This window comes from Lissotriton helveticus, chromosome 2_2, assembly GCF_964261635.1.
Source record: "Lissotriton helveticus chromosome 2_2, aLisHel1.1, whole genome shotgun sequence".
NCBI classification, from domain to species: Eukaryota; Metazoa; Chordata; class Amphibia; order Caudata; family Salamandridae; genus Lissotriton; species Lissotriton helveticus.
Genome location: NC_136060.1, coordinates 167,905,607 through 167,929,362, shown reverse-complemented (window position 1 = coordinate 167,929,362; position 23,756 = coordinate 167,905,607). Strand labels below are relative to the sequence as shown.

Genomic DNA, 23,756 nt, shown 5'->3' with positions numbered 1-23,756 from the left:
AACCAGATACCTCTCCTATACTTTAAGAAAAATACATATAGTGGTTCATCAACAGTAAATACTAATGTGAAAGAATCCATATCAAAATGTAGAATGTTCAATATCTTCTTTAGTGTACTTGTACAGTAGACATATAAATCCAAATGTTCCAGAAAAAAAACAGTCAATGCGTTTAGTTCATCACTGTGAACTTCTTCATGGTGTTCTGATTTTGTACAGCTAATATACCATGATATGCGTCTTGTGAAACTGTAGTTCACCATATTGAAATATACCATTTATGCATTGGGTCCCGTTAGATTACACACCCTCGATAATTTTAATATCAGGCCAGGCCGCCCCTGTTAACTTGACACCGGTTAGTCTGTGTCCAGGATAGTAGCCAACCCACAACTTGCACCACTTGAGTGCAAACATTGTGGCCTCAGGTTCAGGTTTCAGAAAATTCTCAATTCAATAAATACTCATAATGTTATAACATTGCCATTAAAGGATACTTAATTAAAACTTTTAAGTGGGGCAATTTGGCATGACCATTTTTAGTAGGCACCTATGCTAATCTAGGGATTCTATTTTTGATTTATGCAAACTTAGATATTTCAGGGCTGTGCACTCCTGGATCAGCTCAGTAGTCTCATGCTTGTCCTTGACATTTTCCGGATCATCTGAGAGTTTGAAGGCAACTTGACTGCTATCTGCATACTTTTGACAACCAACCTGTAGTGTTCTAGAATGACAAAACCTGTTGATCTGTTCAGCAACATCAACAGAGTAGGATTGCCTCTTCACAGTATATTCATTACAAACAACTAAGCCAAGCAGTGTTGTCTCAGTTCCTTCCTCTGTTGGGTCTGAGCCCAACTTCGACTATCAGAAACATTTGTTAAATTAAATGTAGGTTTGTAGTTGGAGCGTAATGGCCTTTGCTACTATGTTTGCCATATGTACCAAATTATTTTAAGTCACTTTGTAGCTCTGCTCCAGCTGAACGAGAAAATCATTAATAAAACCAGTCTCCTTCTGGACACATAACTGTGGATCAGGAATCTCCTGAGGTTTAATTAAGGAAGGGTATTAGTTAAAAGCCATTTGTGTATCTGTTCATTTTTAGTTACAGGTGTCTGTTGGCAAACAGATGTACTGTATCTACCTCAGACCGTGTGGGATCTGTGTCCGCCGATTAGCTATGATTCAATGGCTTTTCGTGTCTAACTCCATTACTTGCTCCTGGATCAATGGCTTTCCTCTATATTCTTGTGTTTGACCCACACAGGAAGTTTCAGTATCACCGCGTTTTGATTGAATGAGTTTTATTCTTCCGCTGATACCAGATCCTTGCATTGCAGTGCATGAGGGATTACTTTCTCTCTCTTTGAAAGTCACTCCATGCTCCACCCTGCTCTCCTTAACAAGTATTAACCCTCCTGCACTGTCTGGCCCCCTCAGTCCTGTCTCCTTCTTATGTCTGCCTGCTGAGGTATCAGCAGATAGCAATGTATAAATGGATATAAACGCTCTACAACTTGAACACTACTGTGTGTGCACAAAACAAAGATAAAATCATTCCAAAACGGCCCTCACACCTGCATGCACAACAGTTATCTGGGGGGAAAATAAGTACTAGCAAAGCAAACATGAGTCACAGTCAAGAACTATTAACTTTGTCAAAGCTTGTTCTAGAGATGTGAGTGCAAAAGAAGAATTATAACGGATGTATTAGAAGGTTCTTTTCATGTCGCAGAAAGTTTCATTGTTGTGCTTCCATCATCTGGATTGTTCTCCCTCCATGCTTCTTGTGATGAAATCAGGGCTGCCTGGGTGTATCTGCATAGCTGCATCACAAGCTGCAGTTAGTAATACAGGAAGGTGATACAGCTTGAAGTATTTTGGACCTCTGACGTACCCTCTCTTGAACTGGATGCAAAGTAACTTGAATTGTATCCACTGTACCACCAAGAGCCTCTGTAATTATTCGTTATACCTACAGCAGAAATGCTGTCAGAATAATCACTTCTCTGAAACAACACTGCCCTGGTTATTTCAATGCGATGTTTTACTTGTGGTCGAGGAATCAGTAAAGTGAGTGATTGGACGATTCCCCAAGTAATCTGCTGGTGGGCTTACGTCATTTGATTACTTGACTTCTCCAGTGCAGTGCTTACGAGGTGACCCAGGTGGAAAAACTCCAGAGGCCATGAATCCAGAAGAAAAAAGGCAACCCAATAATGAATTCTAAATAAAAGAGCAGCAAAAGTACCAATTCATCAGCCGGCATTGCCTCTTCGAGAGCAGACTCAGTTGGCCAAGTGCACCGTTTAGTTCTTTCCTGCTACAAGCCTCCTGCTGCTCTATTAACTAACTATACTTGGAAAAATAAAGGTATCCAGAGGACAGTCAGCAGGCAAAGGCTTCAAATTACAGTCAGCTAGGTCTCAATCAGGGCTGGCCTCTTTAACAGTGTGACCTGCTTGGTTCCGAGGGACCAGGAGTGTCAGAGAAGAAGCATCATTCAGTAGAGTGAAGCAACTTGTGTATATTGGACAATACTTATTGGAGTAGTCTCTCTCAGGTGGCTTGTCCCAGTAAAACTTTACAGTCTTGGTCACTAGTCAATTTGACCTTTTTTTTAATTATGTTGTCGTACATTGATGTATTTCTTCAATCATCCACATATTACAACATTTTAGTTCGTTTGTATACTAGAGAGGATTTTTTTTCAGAGCACTTAATTAATAAATGAAATTATCAAGTCTGGTGTCACCATCACCCTAGTAGCTTATTAAATTTAATAAGCATGTTCATCCTTTCCTTCAACTTGCTGAACATGGTTTGTTTTTGAGTTCTGGTTGAAGGTGACATGTAGTTCTCTAGAGTGTGAAACTGAAAGAAAAATCCAGGTGCACATAAACACATTGCTTATGCCAAAGCAGGTTGACATTTTAGATTGTTAAATTGAGAGCAGTGTGATACTGAGATTTCTGGGGATGACAACTGTAATTGCTCTGCTATAGTAAAGATCTTGGATAGTCAAGTTAATAGAGACTTCCCTTGCAAATTTAATATGTCCAAATAAACACTTTTCCCACTTTAATGATAATGGACTCTATTAATCCTTAAGGTCTATCCACTATAAAATCAGTGACTACGATATGTTTACGAGACACAAATCCAGCACATAACGTACTGACATACCTATGTTAATAGCAGTTTCCTGCTTGTCCCCTGTAAGAATCCAAATTTTGATGTCAGCTTTCATCAGAGTTTCTATAGTCTCTGGGACGTTCTGCTGTAGCTTGTCTTCAATGGCAGTGGCACCAAGCAGCTGTAAATTCTGAAAGAAAAAGATATAATTGGACTGATGAATTGTCATGTCACATTTGTTATTGACAGGGGCTTCATACAGCCTCTCAGGAGCATTAACTAGTATAACCTGACCTGCGAGTACAGTGTCTACAAATTATAGGTTTCTTCTCTTTATACCAGCGCTTAATTTGTGCCTGTGGTTTCCGGTGCTAAGCATATCAGGGCCGGGTCTACACTGCCACTGCCAACTTACATCACTGCATGTCATATGTCAAAGTAAATTAAATATAATTGCCGGCCTACTGCAGTGTTGTTCACACTCTGTTACAGTCTCCAGAGTCCTTCGGTGAAGAAGAAAACAAGTTACTTACCTGTAACTACAGTTATCCAGTATTGGTATCTTTCATAGATTCACATGCCTGAATCATTCCGCGTCGCCGAGGTGGGAATCCACCGGTAAATAAAAAGGCAGTGACTAAGGTAGATATCAGTATTAGGCCCAAAAGAAAAAAGGCCTGAGGCCTAGATCTTAGTAGTCTATCTACATCATTATGCTAAAAGAACCAAACTTTGGTCCCAACCAATCAGCACCCTCTAGAACACTTTCTGCAGAGCCAGTTCTCCTCAGATTTTCGTTAGTGGGAAATAAGTATCCCAAAACAGAGAACTGACTCTCCGGGGAGGAGGGTGGGTGCAGGTGAATCTATGAAAGATACCAATACTGGATAACTGTAGTTACAGGTAAGTAACTTGTTTTCTTATCCAGTATTGGGGTATCTTTCATAGATTCACATGCCTGAATCAGAGTAGCAAGCAGTATACAAGTATACAATCGGTTGCGGAAGGTGGGAGACTTGTGCTGATAAACTCCCATTTGCATTCAAAATGTTTTAACAGAGGCATGAAATAGCGAAACTTCAAAGTTAAAACATGAGCTATAAGAAATAAGGCGACATGCATATTAACACCAATACATGGATATGCATGCCTATGCACATATTATATATCTATATATCATGAACAATGACAACCAAAGATAATACTTAAGAAACCAAAGGGTACCTGAAACTGTTGTCAAAGAAAAAGGTGGCGTAGAACAGCCTATCCAACTGCCGAATCCTCTTGACAAGTAGATTGAAGGCAGTAATGTCTCGTGAAAGTGTGGATATTTTTCCATGTCGCAGCATGACAGATATTTTCTAGAGTCACTCCAGCAAACAACGCTGTTGACGCTGCCACAGTTCTTGTGGAGTGGGCCTTGACCTTCCTTAGCAATGGCCTGTTAGCCTTGTCATGACAGAAATGGATTGTAGAAGCTATCCATTTGGCAATTGTGGCCTTAGTGACTGCAGTTCGTAGGCCACAAGCAATTGGTCGGATTTTCTAAAGGTGTTTGTTCTTTGTAGATAAAATTTTAAACACCTCTTGATGTCAAGAGAATGTAATGCTCTGTCTGCTGGTGTAGACGGATTTGGAAAGAAAGTCTGTAACCTCAACGGCTCATTGAGGTGAAACTGTGACAGCACTTTAGGTATAAATGTAGGATTAGTCCGGAGGGTCACATAATCTGAGAGAAATGTAAATATGGTTCCTTTACCGTGAAAGCCTGAATTTCACTCACTCTTCTGGCAGATGTTAGAGCTAGAAGCAAAGCGACTTTCCATGTGAGAAATTTGAGTTCTGCCTTGTGGATGGGCTCGAACTTATGTTTCATCAACTGTGTGAGGACGGTGTTAAGTTTCTACTCCGGTGGAGGGGTCGTACCAGAGGAAAGGCTAGAAAAAGACCTCTCATGAACTGTTTGATTAATGAGGATGAACATAAGGAAGGCAGCTTAGCACTTTTTCTGAATCTGGACATTCCGGCTAGATGAACTTTAACTGATGAAAAAGTGAGTCCAGACCTAGCTAGATGCAGTAGATAAGGGAACAATTTGTTCCGCAGCTTCTGTCGGATGAACTTTGTTATTCTCACACCAACAGCAAAACCTTTTCCATTTAAGACGATCAGTCTTAATTGTGCTCTGAGCTCGTGAGTTAGTTAAGATGTCATGACAATCTTGTGGAATGTCAAGGTCCTTGAATTCTAGGAAATCAGGAGCCATGCATGTAATTTTAAGGACTGAGGATCTGGGTGAACCACTTGTCCCTTGTTTCTCGAGAGCATTGTGGGTGTTGGAAGAAGACGGATCGGCTGTTCCTGGGACAGTAATAGAAGTTCTTGGAACCAGTACTGACGTGGCCATCAAGGTGCAATAAGGATGATGGCAGCTCTCCCATTTCATCTTGTGTAACGCCCTCGGAATTAGAGGTATCGGGGGAAAAGCGAAAGAACAAATCCCTGACCATCGCATGGACAGGGCTTCCCCCTTGATCCGTTGTTGCGGATGTTTGCTGGCGTAATATCAGCATTTCTTGTTGTGTTTTGTTGCGAACAAGTCCAACGTCGGCTTGCCGAATAATCTGTTGACTTGAATGTGCTCTAGTTCCCACTCGTGACAGTCTGAGAGGGATCTGCCGAGTGTGTCCGCCAAGGTATTGTTGAGGCCTCTGACATGCTCTGCCTTGAGGGTTATGTTGTGGAATGTCACCCATTCCCACAAATCTTGACCCTCTCTTGACAAAGTTGATGATCTTGTCCCTCCTTGCTTGTTCACATAAAACATGCTGGTGGTATTGTCTGTCTGAACCAGCACTGACGAGCCCGCAATCCTTGGAAGGAAAGCTTGCAGGGATAGAAAAATTGCTCGCAATTCTAGGCTGTTGATATGCTGTTGTTTGTGCTGTTGAGACCACTTGCCTTGTATTTGCAAATCCTTGAGATGTCCTCCCCATCCTTCCATGGAGGCATCTGTGGTCAGAACAAAATCTGGGACATTTTGTATGAACGTGAGTCCTTGTGCCAAACTGGTTATCTGTGACCACCAATGTAGAGCGTCTACCATGCGCTGTGTGACTTTGATGATGTCGCTGAAGGATCCTACAGCTTGCTGCCACTGAAGGTGCAATTCCTCTTGCAGAGGTCTCATTCTGAGTCGAGCCAAGGGGATGAGGTTTATGGTCGAAAAGCACATCCCCAGGAGTGAGGCGAACATGCAAACCGAAACTGACTTTCTTTTTGAGACCTGAAGTGCTAGCTTCTGAAGATGAAGCTGTCTTTCTTGAGATAAAAATGCCTTGCACTGGACCGTGTCCAGACGAGCTCCAAGGAAAGGAAGGACTTGCATCGGACGTAACTGGGATTTGCTTTTGTTCACAGTTAACCCCAGAGAGTTGAAGAGATGGAGACACGTTGTAATGGCAGTCCTGACCGCGTGCTTCGAAGGACCTTTGATTAACCAATCGTCCAAGTACGGGAATACCTGGATTCCCCAGGATCGTAATGCTGCTGCTACAGGAGCTAGGCATTTCGTGAAGATCCTTGGAGCAGATTTTAGTCCAAACGGGAGTACTTTGAACTGATAATGGGTGCCAGCCACAGTGAAGCGAGATACTTGCGATGTTTGGGATGGATTGGGATGTGGAAGTAAGCGTCTTCCATGTCCAGAGAGGCCATAAAATCTCCCTCGTTTAGGCAACCTAGAATCTCTGAGAGGGTGACCATGTGAAATCCCTGTTTTTTGAGGAATCTGTTCAGGTTGCGAAGGTCGAGGATCGGTCACCATTCCCCGGATTTCTTTTTTATTAGGAAAAAACTAGAATAGAAACCTGTCCGTCTCTGATGTACTGGGACCTTCTCTATAGCATTCTTAAGGAGCATTGTAAAAGCTTCTTTGAATAATAAGTGAAGACGAAGGGGAGTGGGGTCCCTTGGGCGGAGTGGTAGGTGGCTTGGTGACAAGTTCTAGGGTATGCCAGTTTTTCACTAGGTCTAGAACCCATTGATCAGAGGTAATTTCTCGCCACTTGTCCACAAACGTTGAAATGTTTGCGCCCACAGGAAGGGGAAGAAGTGCCCTGCTGAGATCACTGCTTTCTGCCAGAGTCTCTCCCTTTGTTGTGGGATCGCTTTCGACCCCCCCTGGCGAGAGAAACCAGCCGTATTGGTTTGGCGGTACGATGATTGGTAGTTCTACCTATATTGGGGCTGATACTGCCTGTTCTGTTGTTGGTAACCTCATCTAGAGGAATAACCACGTCCCTCAGCGCCTCTGAATGTTCCAAGTTTGCATTGTAGGGAACACAAAGATCTTGCTGTGTCCGTATCGGTCTTTATTGCTTGGAGGGCTTCATAGATATGTTTGCCAAACAATGATTCGCCATCGTAGGCCATGTCCAATATCTTTGTCTGGACTTCTGGTCTGAAGGTGGTGGCTTTAAGCCAACCCTGGACCCTGAGAACTGCAGCTCCAGCTAGCTGTCTAAAATTTGTGTTAACAATGTCCAGGGTGCAATCTATCGTTTCAGATGCAGCACACTCACCCTCTAGCAAGATCTTTCGTGCCTCCTGCCTTCTGTCTTCAGGAATGAGGTCAATCAATCCAGCCATATCTGACCACATTTGGCGGTCATAACGCCCTATGATGGCTAGGGAATTAGCTGCCCTGATGGAAGCAGCTGCCAAAGTTGAAAACCTTTTTCCAATGAGATCTAGACGACGTCCCTCCTTGTCTGGCGGTGTTGTAATAGGTGTTGCAGGGTTCTTAGACCGTTGCTGGGCAGCTTGAGAGATGACAGAATCAGGTCTAGGGTGTCCAATGAGACAAACTGGGCTATTTGCTGGAGCACGATACTTTTTATCTATCCGTGGAAGTACCGCAGGTATGGATGCAGGGTTTTTCATGATCTTGACCCCTTCGTTCCATATATAATCAATTATAGGTACTGCCCTGGTAACCTTCCTAGATTCCTCTTTAAAATCGTGAAGGAAATATTCGGTGTGCTCCACGGTCACAGGGACCTGAAATCTGGCAGCAGCCCGCTGCATGAGATTGTGAAACCCCCCTATATCCTCTGGTGGCGAATCAGATGGTAGAGCAATTGGTGGTGAAGGCATAGGGATAATATATGAATCCCATGGATCAACATGAGGGTTTTCTGGTAATTCACCCTCTTCAGCTTCCTCTTCAGAGGATGTGTCTGGATCTTGAGGAGGTTGTGACGGTTGTTCTTGAGGAGGTTCTGTACTCGGAGGCATCAGGGTTGGAGCTTTAGGTGGAGGTAAAGGATCTGGAACGGTCACAGGCGGAGGTGGTGGAATCACCTGCTGTGGTGGAAATCGCTGCCTATAATCTGCAAGCATGGCTTGTAAGTCCTGGATAAGATTTGGAGGCAGATGGCTAGTGTCAGACCGGCAAACTTGCCGATGATACCCCTTATGATGCGGGACGACAATGTCCTCCTGGTAATATTGCTTGCTGTAATCCTCCTCCTCATCCTTTTCATCTTGACATTTTATATGTTACTCAGAAGGATCATGAGCTATTCCAAATGGCCCTTCTTCGTCCTCGTCTTTATAATCAACATCCTCTTCTTGCGCATATGTTTCCAGGAGATGCGACGGAGTAAGAGGTGAAATATTGCAATAGTCATACCTTTGAAATGTTTTGAGCTGAAAGCTCCTAGATGGGACAGGCGTTGAATAAGTTGGAGCTGCAACCAAAGCCTTAGTTGGAGCAGGAAAAACCACTGTAGTAGGCACCGTACACGCAATCACAGTCGAAGGGATCACCGACGGGCTCGATGTCGATGGAATCCTCATCGACGGACCAGGGATCTTTGTTGACGGGGACGTCGTAGAAGGTACCTGTATCTTCGTCGACGATACGTCTCTCGTCGAGGATGGAGGTTTTGTCGACAGAGCTTTCGTCGACGTATGCTTCGACGATGAGGTTTTCGTCGACGATTCCTCGATGGCGGTCTTCTTAGATACAACAGAAATCCTCGTCGACAGTATAGGAGATGTGATAGACGAAGTAGAAATAGTCTCCGTCGATGAAGGAGCAGAAGAAGTGAAAGAAATTGTCGAAGATAGAGGGAAAGCCATATATTTTGAGAGGCTTTTACTCACTGTTTTAGAAGATTGTTTCTGAGAGTCCTTGAGAGCAGAAGTCTGTGGAGACTGCGTCGGCCCAGAGGCTGTAGAAGGAGACCTCTGAGAAGGGCCAGAAATAGAGTGGGAGGATTTGAGGTGTTTTCTTCCTTCACTAGACAAACTGTCCTGTGATCTAGCTCTCTTGCTGAATGTTGAGGCTTTGTCATCCTCCTCAGCCGAAGAGGATTTAAGCCACAACAGGACTCTTACCTCCCTATCCCTGAGGGTTTTAGAAGGGAAGGTACGGCAAATTTTACAATCTTTTGCCTCATGCTTCAGGTAGAGGCAGTAGATACAGTCCTTCTGTTGATCATCAACATGGACTCTCTTCTTGTCGCAGGTTCTGCAGGGCTTGAACAAGGCCTTCTTGTCAGACATATTGAAGAAAAGACTGAGTGGCACTCAGGGAGACTCCCTTCCACACGACGTGCGGTGAAAATCTGAGGAGAACTGGCTCTGCAGAGAGTGTTCTAGAGGGTGCTGATAGCTGATTGGTTGGGACCAAAGTGTGGTTCTTTTAGCATAATGATGTAGATAGGCTACTAAGATCTAGGCCTCAGGCCTTTTTTCTTTTGGGCCTACTACTGTTATCTACATTTGGCACAGGGTTTTTATTTACCGTGGGACTCCCGCCTCGGCGTCGGGGAATGATTCAGGCATGTGAATCTATGAAAGATACACCAATACTGGATAAGAAGAGCGTTGCTGTGCAGTGCTGCTGAGAGAGCACAGCGAGCCCGATAATAAATCCATATCAATTATGCAAATCAATTTGCTTTCAGTTTCAGTGTTGCCGGCGGGCGGGCCACTAATTGGGCTGCATTTGGTTCTATGATGGTAGGGGGCTAGGGTGGGCAGCGTGTACGGTGTGTACCATTTTTCCTTCTACGGACAGTGGACCACGGCCTGCACACACACTGCAGTGGACAAGTAGCAGCACTTAGCATGACGTTGAGACGGGCACATTGCAGCAGCATAGCAGCAGGCCTCTTAATAAAGGCAGTGCCACCAGCAGTAACCGACCGCAGTAAGTAATAAAAAAAAACAATGCCAATGCTGCTTTTTATTATGTGTGGTGACACCCAGTCACCTGAACCGAGTCAGAGGCCGTGAGGTACCACAGGCGGTGCCCACAGACCCCAGTACACGGTCCCTAAACACAATTTGGACAGATGTCTCAGTGGGGCCTTTGAGGGGGAGATTAGGGCCCCCAGTGGCGTACTCTGTCCGTGCAGATGAGGGATACATTGTGGGCATGAGCATAGGGGGCGGGGATGGACAGAGCAGTTGAAGGGCGTCAGTGAAAGCAATGGTTCCTTTCCTCCGAGGGCTCTCTCACTGCACCTTTATTTGAGTCTTCCTCAGGACTCTCCTATACTCTGCAGCGCCCCTCTTATCACACTCCCTGCCCTCCACCAGAGCCCTTCATTATTCATCTGGGCCCTTCCTCAGAGACCTCACTCACCTACCCTCCACTTGGCCCGTCTTGGGAGGTCTCCCTCTTACTCACTGTATATCCCTTATTGACCTCGTAATCGATGCCCCTTAAGGGTCTCCCTCGTTTAGTATGCCCACATGGGCCTTCCTCTAGGTCCTGCTCTGTTTTATCCCTTACCATACCTTCATGTGGGCCTTCTTCAGGGTCTCCCTCTAATCCAGCTGATCAGGGATGGTGGGCTCCATTCGGGGCACAGGGAGGGGTTGAAGCATCGGAGAGAGAGCACTGTCGGCAGAGGGACTGCCACACTGGGACTTCACCTCGTGCCCAACCTGGCCTCCAAACCGAGGGCAGGAACTCGTCCCCCCCCCACCCACCATTTGGCCACTGTGGTGCTCTGTGCCCACCCCCTCTGTGCATAAGGTTATGGCACAGGGATAGGTGCACGTCACTAAGCATTCCAGAGCATGCCAGCTTCACAGGGTTTGTAGCAGGGCTGTTCAGAGCCGGACCCTGCCAGGCATCAAGAACAGCCACTCATTCTGTAAATGAGTCTCATTTAGAATGATTAAATGTACAAGTGTCTGTGGACAGTTTAAAAAGTTTCAGTTGCAATACCCAGGCTGTGATGTTGACGTGTGCGGTATGTGCTAATTAAAAACCTTTCAAAAAGGTTGGCAAGTGTGAGCCTGACTTTACTGTAGTAATGTAGGAAGTGGCTAGGCGGCTCCAAATAACACTGGTCTAATAATGCTGAATTTGTAGGCCTTTACATTTTTCTTATAAGCCTATTGTGAATGTTGGGGTTCGAAAAATACCAAGGCAACCTAGTTTTAATTCCACTAAATGCCTGTTTCTACTGCCCCCCCTAGACTTCCTACCTCTTTATCATCTCGCTCTCTTAAAGGTTCTTTTTCATCTCCACTTTCTACCTTGGCCTCTGCTTTACTATCTTTCTCTTCCTCTTTACTGGGTACGTATCACTGGAGCCAAAGGTGGAAGTGGGTGGAGCCAATGGAGGATGTGGGTGGAGCCAGGGAAGTGGGTGGTGGCCATCTATGAAAACATTTGAGCACCGGGATTTTTTTTTTTTTTTTACAAATTAAGCACTGCTTTATGCTATCTTCTGGTTACCCCCCATTTCCATTGAAAAAAGAACAAACCAAGCTCAACAAAGAGCTCTGTACACATCACAAGTAGCAACACAGACCTAGAGAAATAACACTGATCCTCAGGGTATGCTCAAATGTTATTTTCACAGTGCAAGATATTTATTTATTTATTTGCAATTAATCCCCAGCTGCTTTTAAGAAGGCATAAGACATGAAAAGAAATGATGCAACGTTATTTCACCAGATGATCAAAAAATCTTAAGAAAGCCGCCTTAGCAACAAGAAAGAAATCTTCTCAGGGGAGAAAGGGTATTTAAAAAATAAGATTACATTTAACTAATTGGAAGGACTTTTTCAGGTTTTCAATATTTTCTTTCTCTGGCTGCCTTTACCAACTTTTAAGAGTTTTTTCATACCTAGAACTCAAAGCCCTCCAGGCAATCGTATTTGAAGCTACAACCCAGCACAACCACCCTCTAAAGTAACAGGGACAGGCTAAAGTCATTTTGCCTCCTGTACTTTCCTTTGCACATGTTGAGATGCACTTTGTGGTCTTTCTTATCAAAACACGGAGCCAGTTATGACATGTGTGCCCTCACGGCTACTGAATACTGAAATGACCGCCCCAGGGCAGCCAAAGTGATCCGTCTACCCTACATTCTGGCATTGTTCAGCAGTTGTCAAAGAACTCTGTTCTACTCTTCACACCTTTGAAAACACATCCCTACAAGTCCCAAATATCATCCAACTGCTGGACTTCTCTATCTTTCAAAGATTGTGCAAAGGGTAATGATGGAAATGCTGCAAGGCATTAATGGATACACACACATGCACTGACTAATCAATGTCAGTCAGGATTGTAACTCATATACAGGACTTTTACACTGCTGGTCTCATTGCTGGATAGAGTTACTGCTCTGCAGATGAGGGGGTTTATGCCTGTTCAACTTAGTCAACTTATATCCACAACTGATAACTGGTGGCCTTTGTTGCTGTTCTGCCCTGGCAGAGTACAGAGCCTGCATTGTAAGGAGGCAATAATATCCTTTTCATACACTATTTCGGAATTAAGATAAACTCATCAGTTAGCTGCAAAGACATCTTAGACTGTACAGTTCTACAATTAATGGATCTTTGTAGTAGTGATGTTAAACATACGAAAGGTACACATCGGAACCACTGTTATACCTTTGGTACATTAAGCTGATCTAAACATGTTATTGTTGAAAATGTTAAGAAAGACATGTACAGGCATCATATATATACTAATGCTGCTATACCTACAGTATTCTAAAATATTTACCTCATGTAACTGTGAAACGCTCGGATACCCTTGGGTCACGTTCGTGCTATATAAAACTCTATAAATAAATAAAATGGGGAGGTTGAAACTGACCAGTCTCTGTCTCTTAGCTAAACAGAGAAGGCGGGGGACTTCTTTTTCACTGTCTGCAAGCCAGTGACTCTCTATATGACTTCTACAAAGTGTTGGATCTCCAGCAGGGCCGGCTTTAGCACTGGTGACAGCCTGTGCGACAATGTGTGTTGGCATCCCCCCAATGACCACCTCTGCCACAGATTTCCTCACTACCACCATTTGCAGGGCCCCTCAAGTTTCCATACCACTGTCTCTTAGATTCATTTAGTTTTAAAGCACCACTCATAACAGTTTAAGATGTCAGAACACTTTACATCACACACGCATTGCACAGAGACAATCAATCATCAGTGTGTAAATCAGTGTATAGGAAATGTTACATAAGACAGAGGCCTACAAGGTGTAGGAGTCACATTTATCCATACTGCTAGGCAGTATACTTTAAGAGTCCTTGGACTGGAAAAACACACATTCAGAATTTAAAATGTAACACCATTGTTAGAGGTTTTCTTTAATAATAAGAATTGATTTATACCCAAATGAACCCCTTTGGCAGTATTAGGACAACGAAAGACTGTGGCAAAAAAATGCTTCCCTAATATTTTCCTTGTAGTTTGCATACAGTTCTTTAATGGAAGTTAATAGCTCACTGCCCTATATTAGGATTTTAAAGTATAAACTGCAAGTAACAAAAGGATCTCTGACAAAAGAGGTAACCCATTGACCTATTCATATTATATGCACTTTGTGATGTGAATGGACACGTTCTTTGCAGCAGGCATATTAACCCTCTGCGCTATGATGAGTCAAAACTTTCACTAGACAATGCTCCGGTCTCCCTCATGGGAGCTGCCATTTTTATTGATGTCTGAGAATTGCTGGGGCAATGTACGCAGCATAAGGTGCTTTTAGAATGAGGAACATGGCGTCCCCACCCCAAGACAGCGCCCGGTGCGGTGGCACCGATCGCATCGCCCTAGAGCCGGCCCTGATCTCCAGTGTACTCAACCTGAACCATTTCAAGATGGAGGTCATGTAATTAGGTCCCCATCAACTTTTATGTTCAGCAGAGAAAATCACATTCTTGAGTTTATCACCTATGCTGACAGGGCATGCAATCTAGAACTGATAAGGGATGCCAAATTGAGCTTTGACTCTCATACTGGCACTGTAATTCAGGTAATCTTTTTGAGACATTCCAGATGAAACACCTGCCTCCCTGCATCCATGTCAATCACAAACAATGTGACATGGCAACCATGAAAAACATTAAACTGAAATATGCCAACAGCATTTATGCTGGGCTCCTAGCCTTTCAAGAAACCACATTACAATCAAGTTAAAATGCATCTGCTGGTATATTTCTAGAATATAAAAATAACAATTTCACAAGACAGCCATTAATTACATTGGCTTCTTGCTCCACGACAGTAACATTCAAAGTCTTATACCTAGGGTAGAAATGTCTACATGACACAGTCTCTCCATATCTGATGGAGAATGTACATCCCAAGTGTTTTGAGAGCTAGAAATGTAGTTCTTCCTCAGAGACAGTAAGACTATACTTAGATGGAGAACAGGAGCAAATGTTTACCATATTGGTACCTCAACTCCTGAATAGTCCTCCCCTTAAAGTTATAGTAATCCAAATTGGCATTCATTTCGCAAAAGGAAAAAAACTTTTCTGCTTCAGAAGTAATTGCATTCTTGGCAGAGTAGCACAAATCAGGCTGTTCTTCCATTGCACTTCCTTATTTTCTTTCCTATTTTCTTATCCTATCCTTTTCATGTAACGTGGAGACCATTCAATGTGGGCAGAGTGCCTTATAAATTAAGCAAATATTCACATTTGAACTTAGGGAGCGCTTCTGTGGCAAAAGAAGGCGGTCCGGGAAATAGGGTGCTACTCTCTTTCTCTCTCTGTTACAGCAGGATCATGTAGGCACAGTTCCTGAAGAATAGACTGCCTGAAGGTGCTTTCATTACACGTATGCACCACTAGCATGACACCACTACTTACCGAATGGGCCAGAAACAGAATAATAAGAAATGTATTGCAAGGGTCAGGCAGAGTGACAGACAAGCAAGGGGGAGGGGTTAAAATGAAGTTGAAATTGAAGATACTCTTAATTACTCATTTACATAAGGGACGTGAAACATTTTTATTAACTATTTCTGGGGTTGGAAGGACCCCACCTTGGCAAGGAGATGGGGAACTGCAGCTTAAATACACCAAATCAAATTGAAAATTCAAAGAAAGGTGCCAGGAAAAAGCCGGTATAAGCCACCACTTTTTCAAGCTTGAGGGGTACCCAGAAGGGCAAAACCCCAAACAGCGGCTTACGTGTGCAGTTCATTCTGGTAGGCCGCACTGAGTTTGTGTATCAGACTCAAGCTAGGATAAGAGAAAGAAGTATATACCACTACTTACATGCATATTCACACATCACACTGGGCCCCAGAATACCCAGTAGTTACACCGTAGATTCTGGAGGAACAATTCTATGATTTTCCAGGGGTTACTTTGGGAAAGGTCGTACACGTGTGAGGGTTAACCAGACAAAGCTTCAATCTTCAAGAATACTTTTATCAGGCCTTACACATAACTTGCTGCTAATGCATCCCTCCTCTGTAGACAGGATCTGCTGGAATGCTGCATCTGCTTTTGACGAGGGTCACAGCTTTGCATGGCACTTTGAAACCACAGGCAAGGTTTGTTTGCTTTACTGACAGCCTCTTGCAAATCGTACTGTTTGTATGGTAGCGATTACAATCAGTCGGCGCCTAAACAGATCGCCTCATTAATTTGGAAAAGTCTCTTCTTGTTCTTGTGTTTTATTTCACACGCGAAGACAAAGCATTTAATGTATGAACTGTTTGTTGTCCGGATACTAGCAACGCATGAATATTTCGAAGCGCCATTCTAACCACATATGTGTTTCTGCCACGGATGGCTTTTAATGAACTCACAGGGAATGAAACGATCCATAAAAAAAAAATGAATAACATCAGTATGGCAAAATCTGAAAAGCTTTTATATCGTAGGTTTTCAGTAAAACTTCTGGAGCGCAGGAGGATGGAAAATCTTCTGTCCAGAAGTCTCCATTTTCATTGGCAGCTTTTCTTGGAAAGAAATGAACACCTTTGAGAGCACTAGTAAACATGCAGAGCCCAAAACTCAGTATGAGGATAATGTTGTTAACATGGTGGTCTCCCCAACGGGGGCAAGCAAGGCTCTTTCACTGCTAAATAGCAGTCAGGGATTGACTTTAACACGGTGTGAGGAAAAAAACACAGGGAAAACGTACCAGCTGCTGAAATACACTGCAGGCCAACAAAAGAACAGGCGGCCTCATGTGTTAGACAACAGAATTATTTCCATGTCAGCTCCTGTCTTAAAAAGTTCCATAAAGTTTTATAGGTGAACCTAGCGCTTGCCGTGTCAACCCGTCCAATGCACAAGCAAGGCATGTCTCACAATGACGTATTGAGCTTTATAGTTTTTTAATCACTTGCAACCACCATATTCTCCGCAGTGAGTCTATAAACACAGAAAGCTTAATCACCTTCCGTTGACCTTTCCGTTAGGCCAGTGAAGTGTCAATAAACACCAGGAGCTCGCATCCCACAGCCCTTGTGAGTCGGAGTGGGCACATCGGAGGCTGAAATAGTCAAAACATGCACTGGCAAACCCAATTGGTTTTGGACCGGCACCGACCAGAGAAGAGGAATCACCAGAAGGCCATTTTTGTCCCTTGAAGATACGCTTTGAAATTGCCAACAGTGAGGCTGACCACGATTCATCACCGCGCAGTTCCTTGTTATTTCAGCAATATATAAAAGTTCCAAAGGTCTATTTGGCCTATTAGAGATTCGTGCCCTTCTTTTAAAACGACAGCCAGAGTGCTGCACAATTGAATGTCCGATCAGCCCCGTTAACAGCGGAATCTCCGTATTAATATTTTTAGCGTTTTCATAGTGATTGACACGCTCGCCAAATTACCACAAATATCACTAAGACAAATCAGAACCTGACGGTGCAGTGCCGTAAGCTTAATCTTTCAGATAAATTATATGATGGTACTTTCCTGACGAAGACACTTTGTGTCGAAACGCGTTGAAGAAACCGTCACTACTTCACCCTTTCCATCATTTTTAAATTTTATGTTCATGTCTGTTTTAATTATTATGTATATGGTTTTTTAGAAAATATATGCATTTTTTGTGTAATTTGTATTAGGAAAATTATTAAATACTCTGATGATTTTTTATAGAAATCGTTTTTTTAGTAAAGTGTCATTTTTAATTTGCTGGTTTTCATTGCACTTTGGAATTTTGGTTTGCCTGGGGTTGTTACTTGTCATTATATTGCTTGCCCTGACCCAGGAAATTGATCCACAATCAGGGGGTCCTTGTTATTTACCAATGTAAACCCAATTAGTCACACCTTTAAAAGGCTAACACTGACCTAATGGCGTAGCCAATTTTTTTCCTTTACCATTCTTGTAAGGAAATGCCTCTTTTTACATTCCTATCCTCAAAGTTTTGGACTGATAACGCTGCTGGTTTTTTGACTCAGAGTGTGCTGAAGGCTGCTAACCAAACCGCAATCCCAGTGTTCTAACCCATTATAAATTGTTTGTTAAATTGGTTATCCCCAATTGGCAATAGCTGACTTACTTGTAAGTCCCTAGCACAGATTGTGCCACCCTGTGTGTGACAAGGTACAAAATGGCTCACAGCCCGCCACTGCAGCCTGGAAGAGCAGTTTTAAAACTGCTAGTGCGACTTTGCCATTTAAAGCAATGGCCAAGTGCCCACTCCCCTTAACAATGAATATGAGTCTCCCCTAAAGACGGCCTATGGAGCCCTAAGGTAGACTGCTATATATTACATATGTAGCACATATACTTTTAATATGTCCTAACTGCAAAACTTCCAAGTTGCTTTTGCTGTGGAAAAGTTAGTAGCCCTATTGCCTAACACAAAGTTACCGAATGACCACTCAGCCCGGCTCACACTAAAATGGGTATTTCAATGTATCAAATGCATTGTGGGATTAACCAGACTTAATGCCCAAGTCGAATTCAATGTCACTTTTAAGGTAAGGCAACTTTTAGAAAGTTGCCACACTGTCGCCCAGTTATCCAGTGGCATTGCATGGTTGCCGGCCACCAGACAGCCTTCTGCCTCCCTGGCAAGTAGTGTAAATGTCTCTCAGGCTCAGGAACAATAAAAGCTTGCCACAGAGGGAGTTGCTACATCCCCTTTGCAGGAAGCCACGCAGAGTGTTGGCCCAAAAGGTGAGCTTCTGTAGGTAGCCGCTTTTGGTGGACAAATGGGAATCCCACCCATGTAGGGCTGTCCCTTTGTAGTGTAGCTCCTATTTTCCCAATAGGCTCTGCGCATTGGAATAGTACCTACAGCAGTAAAGGCCTAGGCCAGACGTTAACTAGGTCTACTACTGTCGATACTAGACTTAATTTTTGGGTTTGCCAGCTAAGCTCAGAGTTCGCTAGAAACTTTCTCGAATGTTCAAGGAAGGAATTAACTCCCCTGATTAGACAAGAAGGGATTTAGTTTCTGACAACCATAGAACATGACAACTTTGCTCTCCCCTAATCAAGAGTCAATCTCGAGAGTCGTGTGAGCACAAGGCAATTATTTTACTCAGTCAGTACGTGCATTCTTAGTCTCATCAGAATGTAGAGAAAAGGAAGAGACGGGCGTGTTCAATAAAATATGTTATTTATTGATCAGTCTCTTTTCTCATACATGAGAAATGGATCGATATTATTGCAATACTTATAGTTAAGTAAAGTGCATACATTAAAAGCAATAGTATAAAATAATACTGTAAAAACATTGATATGGTTTCTGAGCCATATGATGTTTAAAATGATTAAAATATATTTACATACACATATACATTTGACTAAACGTACTCAACTGGTGTTTCTAAATACGCCTACCCCGTGTACCTGACCTAAGTCTAATGCGTGGGCGGGAATAGAAAGTTACAGTTTAAGTTAAGTTTGTTTTTGCCAAGTGAATAACTAAAGAATTCTCTGTGAGGGGTTATTCAGTTCTGTACCTGGAAGTTAGGATGAATGAGGAATGGTATCTCTTTCTCTGCTCTCGATATTCCAGGCTGCCTGCGAGGGCTGCCCGAAAGCGCCGGTGCTGGGTCTCTCGGCTTGAGATAGCAGCGCGTCTCTCAGCGCGTCAGGAAGGCGGGGCTGCTGCCAGCGGGGTCTGCTTCTGCTCTCGGCTTCGGCAAGTATGGCTGCTCCGTCTTGTCACCACGCGTGTGTTTGCATAGGGCAAGGTCGGCAATATTTATACCTTAAAGGTGCCGAGATTGATGTAAGGATGGACATAGATACGTCAATAAAGATGTCATACGACTTGCTCGTTAGCACATTCTTTACTAAAGTTCTCTGTGAAATCAAAACAATGGCCGCACGGATTTTCCAGGTTGTCATAGGTTTGATTTGTTATGAGAACGTCGTATGCCTTATCAGGGGCTGGAGGAATGTCGCTTGTCTAATTAGATCTCAAGCGTTATGACCTAATCAGATAACACGTTCCTGTGCCGTAGTGTGACTGCGTCAGATAACGGTATCTGCATCATGGGGGTTTTCTTGCCTCATGGGCTGACTGTTAGTTAACTTGATAGTTAGTTTAACCAGAATAGGGTCAGGAATAGGGGGATCGATTCAGAACCTATAGAAATACACGACACCCACTCCACGCTAACTATGGTCATATCTACTAATCTATGCATAGTATAACATAGTACAATATACTATAGAGTATAGTGTATACCTTACCACCCCAAAATACATAAATGCATTTCGAAATTTTCAAATATACTGAAAAATTGCAGTCATATATATTGTATGCACTTAAGCTATGAATTAAATGCAAATTAAACACGCATTGTTATGCATTATTGCTTATTGGTATGAGAAATACACATGAAATGGCTCTTAATATGGCTATACAGAAAGGAAGTTCGAGACCATTTCATCACATAATAAAATATTTGTGAACATCCCAGCGAGCAGCTAAAGTCTATAAAGTATCTAAAAATAGAAATTTTAGTTCTCTAGGAATAGTTTCTTACTTTAAGCAGAAGATCAGTGTCCCGGGGAAAAATATGTAGAAAAATATTTTAAGGGGCTTGCTGAAAAATATTGCTGTCCGTGAGCTGGAGTGAAATTGTTCATGTGACTTTATTTTTAAAGTTGAAGGCCGAATTCAGGGAACGCCGTGTGCGAGTTTACTCAAAAGTCTCTATTTCTGTTCTGGAGAGAACATCATATCATTCAGGCTTTCGAAAAAACTGTCAACAGCTTCATGGGAAAGTTCCACTAAGTCGGAAATAGGGGTAACCATGCATTCGTGCGCATGATTGTCTCCATTGACATTCTGATTCGCATTGCTGACAGAAGGTCGTACCTGTTCGATGCTGCTTTCATCTTGAACTTCACTACTCTTCAATCGCAGTGGTGAAGATTCCAGGAATGCCGTCATCAGGATTGGCAGCCTTTGAGGGCAGCACAAAGCGTGAACCTTGGTAGGAACCAACAGTGTATCTGCATCCACTGGCGCATCCGATTGTAGCGTCAGACAGGTGTCTAACACGCATTCTTCTCCGCATAGCAGACACCTTAGTACAGGTAAAACACACCTTTGCCACATTGGTCGAAATGATAGAAACCAAGTCATGTTTAGGTCTCTAAGCCGGGAGAGTCCCAGGATTTTTGATATCCGGTCCCGGTATCCAATGGCTAGGATCGTATCTTCCATTGTCGCGAGAGTTTGATCTGTGACATGGGTTGCCATAACGACAAATAAGGACTAGGAATAGGATTCCTGCAATCAGTCCCAGGATCAGGGGAAGTCCGCCAAAAATCGAATGGACGAAATCTGGAAAAATACCCAGTATGGCTTTGAATGGTGTTAATGCCATCGAAAATACTTTCTTAAATACCTTTGAGACCCCAGTGGTATCAGAAATATTTAAGATTTCGCTCAGGATTTCCGCGAAATGTACGGGGGAATTAGTCGATAATAATGTATGTATCTCTGCAGTCGTCCTTGCGACTTGTAGATCATACGTTTCTTTTGATGACGTGAGCCTTGTAGGCGTCTGAAGAAGCACTGTTTTCATTCTGCTTAAAGTATCTATTCGAATAGAAGTAATTTTCAAACTGGGCCATGCCCTTGCCTCCCTGTCTGGAAAGGAGCTGGGGAATAAAGAACGTCCACAGCACTTGACCTTCGCCGTCGTAGTGACTAGATAAGGAGTCCCGGGCATAAGACTACAACATCTGCGGTCTACAATAAGAATGTAACTCCCATTATAGAGTCTTTGAAAGAATGGTTCTATTTCAGTTGCAGGTGCGCCTTGCTGGTGACATGAAAGGTTGTATGAATTCCCTTCACAGGCTCCATGCAAACTAATTCCGTTACACAGAAGCGTGCCGCTTAGTGACATAGCACAATTGTTGCCACTAAGAAACACTTTCTGTCCTTTATTACTGACACATGCATGTGAATAGGGCAGGTTCCAAGTTGTTTTAAGGTACCCCTTCCCCAATTTCTCGTACATGCCAGCCTGTATATATTTTTGGCAGTATTGAAACCTGAAGGTTGAGATTGGAATATTTATGATTCCGTGGATTATCCATTCACTGACAGGTCGTTCTGACATTGTCATTGGTAATCTTTCTAGTTTTTCAATGCTCAAGATTGTATAATCAGCACCCTTTTGCGCCATACCGATTTGTCTATCAGTAAGGTTAAAGATTTGGAATAGTGACGTTGTGTTGATTAAACGCCAAGGCACATAGCCTGAACGCAGATTTTGTAACGTCCAGCCAAGCTGTACAATGGAACGCAATTGTGACTGACCATGTTGTAATAACAGTAAGTCTTGCGATAATATATCGATTGCTGACGACACAATGCTGTCCAATGAAAAAATTCTGGAGGACAGAGTCATTAACCCATTGTCCACTACAGAAAGTGATTTTTCCAAATTGATACGATCAATTTCCCGTATTCTTTCTGCTGTCTCAATTTGAGTAACCTTCCAGGCCTCATTGTATGCTGCATATACAGAGGCTGCTATGAAACGCTTTTGACGCTGTTTGCGTGGTCCCATTATGAAATCACGCAAGTCAGCACCATCAGTAAGTAAAGTTAGGTGTTGCTTAATTTCAGGCAGTGTGGAAGTTTGTAGCCATTGAAGGCATAATTTGCCCACACTGTAGGTTGTTATTATCCCTGGGTGATGTCTTTGGGGATATCTAGGGTCTGGCCTGGTCATTTTGAAACCCTGTGTTTTATTCAGGAATCTATCTTGACAGTAATTTGTATCTGTGGGCCAGATCAACCATTGTTTCCAATCAGGATGTGTTCTGTTTTGGTTTAGTATATGGTTTACGTCTATCTCTTCATCTGTATCAGAGCTATTGCTGAACATTGTTGGCTTTGGAATAGACGGTTTATTTAAATCTTTGATTTTGGCAAAACCAAGACAGGTGGTTTGTTGAACAGTGTCATTTAAAAATATCATTTGTTCTGGGATCATGCAGGCTCTCAACAAAGCTTCTATACCCTGTACTTGCCATTCTTTTGTACCCCAAACACTTTTCAAATCAACATTTTTGTCCCAATAATCAAATCCAAAGGTATTCATTTTTTCAAAGAATGAATCTGAATATATCAATTTTGTGTTGGTTATCATGGTTTTCATCCCTGTCTTGTTTGACAATTTAAAATAAAATGTTTCAGCATTACTTGTGTTAAAACCTGAAAAATATGAATATTTGTCATACACGGTTCTAGAGCTCCCTTTTGGAGGTGTAGCACAATGTTCCCATTGATTATAATTTAAAACATTTCTAGGTTGTGCAGATTTATGCAAAAAATGGTTACCATAATGGTTATAGCAATACATACTATCATAATTTGTAGAACCTTGCAAATAATCATGTTTTGTAAATTTAGCAGACATTACTAAGTCAGACATCATGTTGTTAATACTTTCGATCATCAGCAAATGAGTTTGGTTTTGCAAAGTCACTCAAGGAGATCTTGATTTGGTGTGGATATTTCAGGATCTCGACCGGACCATAAATTTCAGTCAGTGTTGTCCCAGGCTACCCCACCAGGTATCGGATTGGCTGTGAAGTTGGCTGAAGAAAGTTCTGAAGAAAGTTCTCTTTTCTCGACGTGTGAAGATGTGTGTGGTTTGAGGATCAAGTTGATGTTCTGACTTGCTGTGTCCATTTTAGCATATTTTCCCTCAATGAAGCGTCCCAAAGTAAATACCATGATGAGCCAAAGTATGAGGATAAATGCACCAAAACCCACCCAAAATTCAATCCATGGAGAAACCAGATATGTTTCTTTCAGATGTTTCAAAAGTTCCTTAGCTTTGTCTTTAAAGGATTTTGATGATGGCTGTGTCTTTGAT

At 42.8% G+C, this 23,756-nt stretch overlaps 1 protein-coding gene across 6 annotated transcripts in view; it reads right to left on the bottom strand.

The window, feature by feature from the left end:
- The window catches only part of ATP8A1 (ATPase phospholipid transporting 8A1), a 1,103,292-nt gene that overhangs the window by 501,557 nt on the left and 577,979 nt on the right, over positions 1 to 23,756 (bottom strand). For all 6 annotated transcript variants that reach the window (XM_078678248.1, XM_078678246.1, XM_078678250.1 and 3 more), the window contains one exon: positions 3,193 to 3,331. In XM_078678248.1, coding sequence (XP_078534374.1) covers positions 3,193 to 3,331 — 139 coding nt within the window. The remainder of the gene's footprint in view (positions 1 to 3,192; positions 3,332 to 23,756) is intronic.